Below are 12166 nucleotides of genomic sequence, written 5' to 3'. Positions count from 1 at the left end.
TTGATATAAGACAACAAAACTTGGACCTTGCATCACATCACCACAGACGCAACACCGGCTTCGATGAGCAGAGGCTGGACGACTATTGGAGTCGGGCTGGGCTTGTTATACAGAATGCGCAGATTACGGTTGGGTGTGGTCCTACTCTTAGAATGAATTGGAAGCTACGGTCCCTAGACTGGCCTACTAACGTTGCTGTGCCCGACGACCGGACGTTGGATGAAGGCCATGAGGAGATATTCCAAGGGCTCCGCCGTCAATTCGCGCTGGTTCGGGATAAGCCAGAGGACTATGGCTTGAAACGGGGCATTCAGAAGAATGCCATTCTCGTCGTTGACAAGAATGCTGTGGACTCGGTGCTATCGCGAAGTGGTCTTGTCGATGAGATGTGGGTTTGGGCTCTTGATCCGGACCATGCTGCCGATGGTCCTGAAGGCACAGCAAAAGATGGATACAAAGGCCACTTCCGGGTGAGATTGCAACAACTCCCACATAATCTCTTCAATTTGCGGTACTTTTACGAGAAAGAGTATCCCATGAAGGAGTTATGGAAGGCTGCTCAGCAAAGTAGGGATAAGTTGTTCGTATCTATAGAGCCCGACGAAGTCGGTCTCTGGTCGGTGTCGAGGGACATTGGCAGTGCGCCGAAGTCACAGTAGCAAATAATACGAAGTAGATGGATGCAACATCGTAGGGGGAATGTTTCGGTCTTGTGCACTTGGGAATCATCTTTATGGCTTTAAAATGAATGCCGAGAACCCTATCTCGCTGCCTCGCTGACCACACTTATATTCGCATCCACTCTTATTAGCCAGCCGCGTCGTCTGCTCACCACAACCGCTGCATATCACTCCATAGTTGGCAAGTGATGACCACTTCCTCACTCGACATGTCGAGAGATGTCATCATCGTCGACGCGTCCGTTTTATTTTATGATTATTTCTTTTTTTTTTTTTTTTCTTGTCCAAGCGAAGCTGCCTGATCTGAGCTGCCGAAGCTTGCGGTATCATTATCCAGAACAGGGGGAAGGATCAGTGCTTAGTGGTTGCCTAGCCTTCCAGGCAGCAGGATAATAATTGATCAAATCAATTGATCTATCAATTGGCAATTGTATAAAGGACTACTTGCTTCATTTGAAGAATTGAGAGGCTTCAAAATTTCCACAATGTTGTTCCTGTCCAACAAGATTGATCTGATTGACCCAGACGTTTTGGTCTGTCCATCATTGTGCTTCGGTTGCTGTCCAATCCGGCCCCCCCCCTTCGCTGAGTTATAGTGGTATTGATCGCTGTATCGACACGCTGAGGCTCTTCATAAGACGCTAACTCGACGCTCAATTGACCCCGCCAGGCCTTGCTCCAGAGTATTACTAGCGCATGCCGGTTCTGTACCTTTGTACGCTCTGTAAGACTGCGAATTGAGTTGAGCCGTTCGCAATCGAGGAGCGCTTCAGCCCTAAGGAAGTCGCAGCCGTTGAGCTGACTGGCTTGACTCCACGTCTCTCTCCGAGTCCTGCGCTGTTGCTAGTAAGGAGTTGCGTCTCTCGATTCATCTTCTCTTCTTCCGACTTCACCCCATCCGGCTCCTTGATCCTCTCCATCCTCGCCACCGCTCGCTTACTTACTTTTCCCCGTCGCATCGTCCAGGAACTCGAGGCGAAGAGAACCCATTAGCGTCACAACTTCCAATCCCCCAAGCTGTCACCCCTCCCTCGGACCCTGAAGAGCGCCTACTGTGGCGACTCCGGCGCCGGCGATTCCAAGATCAATACGCCTCCAGGTTTTCGACTACGAGAGAACAATATCCGCTCGTACTCCTACCGCTGTCCCCTTTCTTGTCTGCGCTCTCTGGCCTCGACCCCGTGTTCATGGCCACACACCCACCCTAGCTGGGTTAACGTTGAACTCCGCGATCGCCCCACCAACCCATCACGGACCTTGAATCTCACCAGACCTCACCCGAGTGAGAGAGGGGGGTAAAGCAACCATGAGTCTCAACCTCCCCATCCGCTCAACGCCCACGAGTCGGCGCAACAAGGAGAGTAGAAATTACTTTACCAATTACACGCCTGCCTCTGCTGTCGGGGCTGGGTCCGGAGCTGGAACAGAAGCTATTAATGGTCCTGTGAGGGAGCCTGCTCGGGAGCCCAAACCCGCTGCGGATCGGCTGATCGTTGGCGTGGATTTTGGAACGACCTTTTCAGGGTGCGTATTTCCGTATTTATTCATCTTCTTTTTCTACGGCCACTTAATCTTTCTTTTCTTTGCGGCATTGTGAGAGTGCGAGACTCTCATCATGGGCTGCCCGTGGTGGTGGAAGTGTGAGAAAGGACGAGAGAGGCAGCAGTGCTTCTGGCATCTCGTCACCCTCGAGCGCCGGACACAAGGTTGCTTGTACCTCACTTTATTCAAGCCGTGACAAGTCCCATTCATGTCCTACCCACTAACTAATCTATAGCGTGGCTGCCGTTTACACGTCAACCCCCGACGACGTCGAAATCATTAAGTCCTGGCCCGGCGGCAACGGTATCACCTCTGACAAGGTCCCCACCGAGATCGCCTACGACACCCCGGCCAAGGCCGACCACGACGCACCTCCAGTCGTGAAATGGGGCTTCCAGTTCCGTCCCGAGGAGAGTCGCCTACGATGCATCAAGCTCTTTCTTGACCGGTCGCAGAAGCTGCCGTTTTACGTGAGCCCCCTCGAGACCGCCGCCCAGCTCAAGCGATTCAACAAGAACGTCGTCGACGCCGTCAGCGACTACCTGACCGAGGTGTACAAGCACACCATGGACACCCTCACGCGGCGCTACGGAGAGTCCTTCATGGCGAGCACCAAGGTCGAGTTCGTGCTGACTTGCCCCGCCGTGTGGTCTGACGCCGCCAAGAACACGACGCTTCAGGCCGCTGAGAGGGCGGGTATGGGTTCCAAGTCGGAGATTCAGATGATTAGTGAGCCCGAGGCTGCGGCGGTGTATACGCTCAAGGCGATACAACCGAATCACCTGAGTGTGGGAGATAACTTTATCGTTTGTGATGCTGGTGGCGGTACAGTAGAGTAGGTTTATTTCCCCTTTTTCGTTACATATCACGTCGAGATGTGCTAATCGCTCCCAGTCTTATTGCTTACAAGATAATATCCCTAAAACCTCTGAGAGTCGAGGAGTCTGCCGTTGGAACTGGCGGCCTCTGTGGAAGCGCATTCCTCAACTATAGGTTCGAGGAGCACGTGCGGAACCGCATCGGGCAGAGCAAATTTGACGAGATGAAGACGAAGAAGGGAAAGACGTGGCAGATGGGCCTACGGTACTTTGAGGAGTTTGTGAAGCGGAACTTCAACGAAGACGAGCATCAGGAGGTCAACGTCCCGTAAGTGGTAACCCCTCAACTCTACAATTGTTTCCGATGTTTCTTCTTACGAGCACACGTCCTCACGCGAAAAACAGATTCCCTGGTCTCCCTGACGACGAAGAAGCCGGCCTAGACTCCGGCTTCCTCGTCATGACAGCCGATCAAATCAAAGACATTTTCGAGCCCGTGGTAAAAGAAGTCTGCGACCTCGTCGAAGGTCAGGTCGACGGGCTCCGCGCCAAAGGCGGCGTAGTCTCTGGCATCGTCCTCGTCGGCGGCTTTGGGCAGAGCAACTACCTTTACCGACGGCTCAAGGCCCACTTCTCCAGTGCGGCGCCCCCGCCGTACAGCGAAAGACCTACGCACGCCGGCGCCGCGTCGGCGGATTCGCGGGGCTCGATCGAGGTAATGCAGCCGGTGTACGCGTGGACGGCCGTCGTGAGAGGCGCCGTACTGCGAGGCTTGGAGGGGAATATGGTGATTAGTAGGAAGGCGAGAATGCACTATGGTACGTCGTACGCGACGGTGTATGACGAGGAGAAGCACTCGGTGAGCGAGAGGTATTGGTCACCGTTGTGGGAGAGATGGATGGTGTCGGATCGGATGCAGTGGCACATTGCCAAGGTATGATTCCTCTTTTCCTTCCTCTTTTTGCCCTCTCCCTTTCTCTGTCTAACGGCTACTGTCTCTAGGGAGAGGCAATATCACCACTCCAACCCATCGCCTTCCATTACACTCGAAACTTCCGCCCAGGTCAATCCCTCGTCGTGACGGACGATCTTATCGCCTGCGAGGCCGACGACCCACCTTCGGCCTCTACCCGCGACCTCGTGAACGTATGTACGTTGACGACGGACCTCAACGCCGTTCCGAGGAGCTTGTTCACGCGGTTGACGACGACGCGAGGCGTCGAGTTTGATAACCTCGATTTTACGCTCGAGATGACGGTTGATAGCGCGGGGTTGGGCTTCGAGCTGAAGGTGGATGGGGTCAGGTATGGGAGGGTTGAGGCGGAGTTTCATGGGGCGTAGGGCTTGCTTTTCGTGCCGAGCTAGGACGAGAAGGAGCGTCATTGGTGGAGGATGGGTCCGATAGGCGAGGAACGGGGAGGGATATGACGTTGATATCGTGTGGAAGGGTTTTGTATCCGGCGTGCTTACTGTCATGGCATTTGAAACGTTTGGGCTTAGATGAAGGAAACTCTGCTCGCTCTCCATACATACATTGTGAGTCTAGGAAGCAGCACCTTGGGACGGGATCCTCCCCGCCCCTTGTTCTGACATACCCTGTCCATCGTGAATGTCAAATGACCCCGGCCCGCTGCATGATTTGACCAGCCTTTCCAAAAAAAATCAAGGCGACCCCAAGTTCCCCCGCAAACCCTCTCAGAACTTATTTCCTAATAAGAGCAACCTCTGCGACCCCCGTGAAACAGGTCTTGCCCGAGTGTCATCAGGCGTCATTAACACGCCCTACGAAGTATCTTCATTCCAAATACAAGCCATCTGGATGCAGAATGCCATACGGCTCGCCCGGCACAAAGAGAAACTAGGCAGCAATGAAAGTGAACGGGCGTAAAAGTACCAAGCTACACCGCCGCCATGTATTTTTTTTTCTTACCCCCTTTCCCCCTTGCTTGATTTAGCGGTGACTTGCCGAAGGAGTACCTCAGTATTATATATATTATCGTTTTTCCTTTGGCCCAATCGTGGGAGCTGGCGGAGGTGTGGAGATGCACAAGGCTCTGATCAAAAGGGCGCAACACATCACTTCTCCTCTTTTTAGGTAACTTGACACGCAGGTTTATTGGTTGTTTTCTTCACTTTTTGAGACAAGATCGAAGCAAGTAGAAGTTGTTTTCAATTTGGATATAAATAAGAAAGAAGGGGTATGATATCTTTCCTTTTCTTCCCTGGTTTGACACCTTTTCGCTCCATGGAAGAAGACCTGTTGACACTAACACCGTTTTGCAAATTCGATTTTGAAGCATACCCATCCAATTTTCCTTCGAATAGCAAATTAAACTAGAAAATAATGAAAACCGAAGAATTCAACGAGACTCCGAGACCTAAACTGAAACTCCTTGCCGGCTGAGATGGGTGTATATGTCGATGACGATGAGGATGGAGAAGAGGGGTATTGGACAAATAAAGAGAGGAGATCATGGGCTTCGTTACAATAGAGAACATAAAAGGGAAAATGGGATAAGGGGAAGATCAAGGAGGAAGGGGAAGCAATCTTGAAAGAGTCGGCCATGGTTGGATGGCCGATATAGAAGTGTTTCTCGGCGGAGTCGGGTTCCTGAGCACTCCCAAGACCTTGCCAGATGAAAGAAAGGCCTCCTCTGTCAGATTTGAACGACGAAGAGACCCAAAAAGAACAAAGATATAAGGGGAGAAGACCACGGCTAACGCGAAATCTAGGACGTTGAGCCCGCCAAACGCCCCTAGAAAGGGAATAGACCCGACGGTCGCGAGCCAGAGCCAAACAGCAAAGACGGCCACCATGTACCGCTGCTGCTGCTGCTGCTCCGAGGCATTCGAGATAGAAATTTCACAACAGGCAGGTGCAGGCAAACACCAGGGAAGCAACAAGGCGGGTCCAGACTTAGACCTTATCCTTCTGCCGCCGACTCTGCTCCCGCCTCCGCCTCCGCTCCCTCTCCTGCCTCGGATCATCCTGCACAATGACCCTACTCCTCTGCTCCTCCTCCCTCAACATCTTGCTAGTCTTGGAATTCGGCGGCCTCAACCCATCAATCTGCAACGCCTCGTGTACATTCTTCTCGCGATCGAACACGGCCTGGGTAATCATGCCGTTACTCCACAAATGCTCGAGGAAGTGGAAATCCGGCCTGATATGCCCGGCCTCGCCCTCGCGGAAATGGCCCGCGATATGTTGCATCCGATTATCAAAGTTCAGCCGCCGATCGTCCTCTGTCTGGGTGGCGGCGTCGAACTTGAAGTCGTCGCAGAACCAGCACACGCAAGTGGCCGGAAGCTTGTCCTTGAGATGGACCTCGATCTCGTGTCGGATCCACTGCTTCCACTGCCTGAAGGGGCAGAACACGTGGGTACATCCCGTGTACCGGGAGAATTCGCAGGGCATCGTGGGCGGGAAGTTCTGCGCGGGTATCTCGGCCTGTTCGTGGATCGCGAGTAGGCCATTGCCATCGAGTTCGTGCGGATCGGGGACGCTGAAGGAGGCGCTTGATGTTGAACCACCGCGATCATTGCGTTGTGGGCGGCGTTGGTAATGTTGGTGGTATTGGAACGATCCGGTTCCAGCACTAGCGGGGCTGTCCGAGGAGTCGAAGATGGACGTCAGCTGCGTCCTGGCCGTCGACGAGGACGCCATGCTGGGACTAATTCTCGGGGGCGGGTACGAGATGCTGAGTCTATGCCTGGGATAGGCGGCCGAGTCCTCGTTGTCATCGTTGAGCCATGGCCCGAGATTGGGTGGCGGGTTACGTTTGGCATATTGGGTCTGAGCGAGGAACTCGTGGATGCCCGCGAACATATCCTGTGACGGAGCCATGAGGACTGTGGAATTTATAGGAGAGGAAAAAGAAAGTCGGGGGCAATAAAAAAGAGGTGATGTATTTTTCTTTTGCTTTTCTCGTCTTTTTTTTTCTTCTCTCGCTTTTTTTTTCCGAGTCGGTATCGCGTCGAACACGCTTCAGGAAAAAAAGGATGACGCACGAGGGAATGAGCGATGCAATGCAGGTAGGGACGAGACAAGATGCGGGGCTTCGAGGGATTGGGCGGGTTGTGTGTGCAGAAGTGTAGACAGCGCCAACTCAAAATGCGCCGCGGGAGCGGGCGCTACGGAGCGTCTGGGAGCGTCTGGGATTGTCTGGGAGTTGGGCGGAAGTCAACCAATGGTCTAACGCTCTAACTCTACTTCGTACTGTCGACATCTTCCCTCTTATCCAAGCTGACTTGGAAGGCATTTGTTCGTAAAGGCCGCATCAAGCATCAACTATTCATTCTGAAATGAAAATAAAAAGAAAAGAGAAAAAAAATAGATGGATGCTCCTCATTTTTGACCTTTTCCATTTTTCATATCAAATACTAATAAAAAGCAACAAAAAAAGAGGAAGAATTGGTACTGGGGCGACCCATCTACGGTCCGCCTGCTCCTTAGGACGAGGAGAGTCGTGATAGATTGATATCAAAAGGCTCCTTCCCTGGGGCCGCATCGTGAAACATTTTCCCAGAATCATCTTTCATAAACCATAAACACCCAAAAAGTGATAGATAATATAAAATGGAATAAAAGAAACCCAAGTAGTTCATATCCTCATAAACCAAGTCTATCAACAACACACCAACTCCATCCCCCCTCACCAAAAAAACCCTCACTCCTCCGGCCTACACAAAACCCTTGCCTTCGCAATAACATTCTCAAACTGCAAATGCCCCCCACTCTCGTCCCCCCTCTTAATCACCCCCGGAAACGCCACGCACCAAATCTCCCGAGCCGAGAGCCCCTCCTCGTCGTCCTCCTCCCCGCCCAGATCCTCCATCGTCCGCCCGTCGAACGTCGTCCGCTGGTGCGCCACCATGCCCGGCATCCACACCCGGAACTCGGCCTTTTGCACCGCCAGCAGCCGCGCGAGGTCGACGGAGCTTTGCACGAGGCTGCGGAGCGTCTGGTCGCGCTGGGGGGTGGAACAGTCGTCTGTTAGGGCGTCGAGGGTCGTGTTGATGCGGGCGATGACGGCCGCTGTGAGGGTTTCGGTTTCGGTGGCGAGGCGTTTGGAGGAGTCGCGGCGGAGGATGGAGAGGGTTGAGGAGCGCCATTGGTTTATGGGCGCGTCTGAGTCGGCTGAGGACATAAAAGCAGGGTCAATATAGTTGGTTGGAAAGAGTGGGTGGGCAGAGGGTGAAGCTAGTAGTGCTGCTTTTGGTGGGGAAAACTTACCAAAGGATCGAAGGAGATCCTCCATCTGTCTAAATCGCTCCGTTTGCTCCTTCGAGAGACCAACATAGTAGGCATTAAACACCATATCTACCAGTATCCCGGAAACCACAGACTGTAATAGATGTACCTTGGCCACAGGCGCGAGCTCCTCGTACATGGGCACAAGATTGCGAAGGTTCTCCAGCATCTCCGGCGAGGCATTTATAAGATCTACTTCGACTCCATTAGTATAAAAGTATCGTGAAGACGGCAGAAAAGAAAACGAAGGACATAAAAGAAGAACACCCACCAAGCTTCGCTTTCCGAAAGTTGACAATAACCCAATTCTGCAAACTATTCGCCAACTTCGCCATCCCCTCCCCAAACACTTCATCCGTCGTCTGCGCATCCGACCTCGTACTCGTGCTAACCCACTCCTTCAACCCCCTCACCTGCGCCATCAGCCCCGCAATCTCCTCGTCCCTTTCCCTTACCTGCTTCCTCAGTATATCCCACCCTTCCCTCAACTCCTCCCTCTCGCCCCTCCGTACCTCCACCTCCGCCCGCAGCAGCCTCAGCTCCGTGTCGGCGCGTAGAAACTGCTGGTTCAGAGCGCTGTGCTTGTTCTGCCAAAACGTAGCCGTCTCGCTCTCGTTCTGCGACAGTCTGTCCAGCTCCTTGGCGAATTCCGTCTCCATGATACTTAGTTCCCTCTGCAGCATGGCAATCTTTTCATCCTTCTCCTTGAGCGCCGCTACCATGGCCGCCGCAGTAACTGGAGTGGGCGTCGATCCCGAAGAAGAAGAGTTCCCTTCCTTCCCAGACCCGGCAGAAGACCCCGCCTCGGGCCCGTGTCCATGTCCATCCTCTGCCCTATCAGAGGATGACGAACTCGCCGGCCCTGCTTGGAAAGCCTTAGGCGGCGGCGCAATCAATGCACCCTTACCCACACTACCACTCCTCCCTCTTGACCCTCCTCCCACGGAGCCCCCGCCGGAACTGGAACCTCCCGTCTTGGAAACATGTAGACTTCTCCTCTTCTCAGCCGCTGCCGCCGTCCCCGCTCCGCCACCCGAACTGCTCATCCCAGCCGCGCGCTGTTCCTTCTCCCTTCCTCCGCCGGCGCCGCCCCGCCGTCTGTCTCGATCTAGCGTCGATATGCCTTCCGCTATGTGCGTCCTCCCATAGCCGTGGCTTCGCGGCCGGGGGAACGACGCTGGTGAAGCCTCGCTGTGTGTCGTCGGGTGCGAAGAATGGGGCGCTCGACGACTCGTATTACTGGGGAGGATTGAGGGGCCGGAACGGGCAAGTACTGGTGGTGGGTGAGCCTGGTCGAGGAGGGGAGCTTGGTCTTCTTGTTGTTTTTGATCGGGGTAGAGCCAATTCGGTCGGCGATTCGATTTATTCGGGCCGCGATGGGGATTTGGACTCTTTCTCGTCGGCGCAGCTGTTTTTGTATGTCTTGTCGAGTGATTGTAGTTTGAGGTGCTGGAGCTGAAGCTGTCCAAGTCGTCGTGGATGCCTGGATGCCCCGCCGCCAGTTTAGTCCGAGCCTGGTCCCGCTCCCGCTGTGGTGTTGGTGGTGAGGGGAGGTTCCAGGGCATAAGGCGCTGTAGGGCAGCGGGGAAGTTCGGGGCATTGGGGGACGTTGGGGGCGTTTCCGAGAATGGCGTTAGCGACATCATCCCCTGTAAGCTGACGCTGACATCTGAGAGGCGCATAATACGGGTACTTTCGTAGACAACATGGAAAGGTGAGCAGCTCAGCTTCACATTGACTGGTTCGTCTGCTCTAGTCTGCCGCCGCTAATGCGCAGTTTCGTGCTGTTTTAAAAGTTGTCTGGGGACAAAGAGTTCCTCTTCCATCCTGGTCCCGTTGATCGAGCTTTACATGTCGGGGGCAGAAAATAGGCATCCATATTTCGGCCTCTTGTGGAGTGGCACATTTGATTTCCAACCACACACAATAAGTGACATGATGTTTTGAGTCTTGATTATGACAGGCTAGATTCATTGTTCCCAAGAAATGCGATCGATCCATACTACGGCTCCTCGCATCATGATGTCCCGGGAATGCGGGCGGAGGCAAGATCCCGACGCATGCCGTACGATGCCCTCCATGGTCTTTGACAACCGCAAAGTAAACGAGTCCGTCTCGTTTAATAGTTATGTTCTACCTCTTGTATGGCCTGTCAAGAGGATTGAGGTTCCATACTATATCCCGTCTCTACTTCATCCCTTCCGCATAACCCAGAAGCATATCAGCACAGTCTAACAAAGGCCATCCATCACCACCTCATCCGCATCAATCCCTCAGACCATCCCACCCCAACGCCTCCCTCCTCTAGAACCCAACCTCCGCAACAACCTCATAAGCCTGCCCATCATCCCCATCCACCTCCTTAGCCCCCATCTTACAGATCGCAACCCCCTCAACCACATGACCATCGATCCAAGCAAACTCCTCATACCGATCCAAGATAGCCCTAGCATCCAACGCCAACGCCCTCCTCCCCCTTCCATTCCCATTCCCTCTCCTATTCCCCCTCGAGCTGTTGCCGTTGTTGTTATCCTTGACGTAAATCGTATTCACCACTGTAGCATGCAAAAGCAACGCCCTCCCGTCATCAACAACCAGCCCAGCCTCTCTGAAAACCCCCCTCACCCTCTCACAGAACGGATACAATAACCCCGCCTCATCCATCGGCGCCGCATATAACACCGTCGCCTGCGCCGGCTTCTGCATCGTCTGCAATCCCCTAAGCGAAATCGTCAATCCCGTTACCGCAGAAGAAGAAGAAGAGGCCACTACTTCCACTCCGTCCGTAACCGCGGCCATCACCGTGAGCTGTTGCTGTGTCTTCCTCTTCTCCCTCTCCGCTTCCCGCACCGACTCCAGGATCTCCCCTAGTTTCAACCCTTTGAGTAGTTCCGTCGCTTCTTCGAGCTTGCCGTCCTCTTTGAGGCTCATCACGCCGAGCGTCAGGTGGAGCGTTCCCAGGGGCCGGACAGCGCCCAAGGGTACTGCAAAGCTGTTTGGGCTTGTGATGTCGTCTCGGAATTCGGCGAGGCGGAGGGAGAGTTGCGTTCGCGAGACGGCCGTCACGAGGGGTATGCAGAGGAAGTGTGTGAGGGGTGGTTTTTTGGGCGTAGAGGCTGCCATCCTTCGGATCATATGTGAAGTCCCTTAAAAAAAATGCTGGGTTTATTTCGGTTTCCTTCGTAAAGGTCCCCCTATGGAAGCTTGTAAGGTCGGGCTTGGAACTTGGGGTGTGAAAAAGGTCCAATTGATGTCTGGATTGTGGCAAAATTCTAGTCGGGCTTGGACTCGGAGGACGCTTCAATGTTGCTTCCTGCTATTGATGAGAGGTGGATGTACTTCGAGGTGAGGTGCATTCGCTAAAGTTTTTGAATCCCGACCGTTTTCGTCAAGTTCCTGTGCCTTTGCCCCTTCAATTGTTCATTTTGATACACTCTCTCAGTATTACACCCACAGAACCCCGGTTATCAATTATCCCCAATTGTCAAAAAATTGAAGTTGGCGCTCTTATCCTCTTGCGTCTCTTGTATCTCGAGAACCTCCTCCTCCCCCCCCCTTCTCCCTTTTTTTTCCCTCTCTTTTATCTTTTTTCTTTTCCTTTCTGGGTTCTCAAAGTAGAAGGGGAGCCGGCGATTAACTGACCTCAACATCATCCTGTAGACACCGCAAGGGAAGCTGCCGACTATGCCAGAGACGCAAGAAGCAACATGAAGTGTCGCAAGACCAAAGCCTTACATCCGGTTAAGCAGAAAAGAGTTGGGGACCACTCGAAGCGAACTTGATATCTACTACTTAAAAGGAAACTGGTCACTAGCCCATTTTCTTACACTTCCAATATACAAGCTAGGCTAATTTCCAAAATGCACTTCCTC

General features: G+C 53.3%; 2 protein-coding genes and 3 pseudogenes across 2 annotated transcripts; 2 read left to right on the top strand and 3 right to left on the bottom strand.

The window, feature by feature from the left end:
* Positions 1 to 152: 152 nt before the first annotated feature.
* Positions 153 to 659, top strand: SAPIO_CDS1044 (annotated as a pseudogene; the record flags this gene model as incomplete).
* Positions 660 to 1986: 1327 nt separating this feature from the next.
* On the top strand, positions 1987 to 4381 carry SAPIO_CDS1043 (Uncharacterized protein; the record flags this gene model as incomplete). The annotated part of the gene is made up of 5 exons (XM_016784015.1): positions 1987 to 2204; positions 2458 to 3057; positions 3117 to 3368; positions 3446 to 3974; positions 4043 to 4381. The coding sequence occupies 5 exons, from the start codon at positions 1987 to 1989 to the stop codon at positions 4379 to 4381; spliced, it is 1938 nt and encodes a 645-aa protein (XP_016645968.1).
* A 1576-nt stretch (positions 4382 to 5957) lies between these two features.
* On the bottom strand, positions 5958 to 6887 carry SAPIO_CDS1042 (annotated as a pseudogene; the record flags this gene model as incomplete).
* An 823-nt stretch (positions 6888 to 7710) lies between these two features.
* Positions 7711 to 9976, bottom strand: SAPIO_CDS1041 (uncharacterized protein; the record flags this gene model as incomplete). Its single annotated transcript, XM_016784000.1, has 3 exons — positions 7711 to 8180; positions 8277 to 8486; positions 8566 to 9976. The coding sequence occupies 3 exons, from the start codon at positions 9974 to 9976 to the stop codon at positions 7711 to 7713; spliced, it is 2091 nt and encodes a 696-aa protein (XP_016645967.1).
* A 622-nt stretch (positions 9977 to 10598) lies between these two features.
* SAPIO_CDS1040 lies at positions 10599 to 11417 on the bottom strand (annotated as a pseudogene; the record flags this gene model as incomplete).
* Between the last annotated feature and the right edge of the window lie 749 nt (positions 11418 to 12166).

Source organism: Scedosporium apiospermum (genome assembly GCF_000732125.1).
Source record: "Scedosporium apiospermum strain IHEM 14462 chromosome Unknown SEQ_SAPIO_0044, whole genome shotgun sequence".
Classification (NCBI taxonomy): Eukaryota; Fungi; Ascomycota; class Sordariomycetes; order Microascales; family Microascaceae; genus Scedosporium; species Scedosporium apiospermum.
Note: the sequence above shows the minus strand (reverse complement) of the source record. Positions and strands in the feature narration are given on the sequence as shown.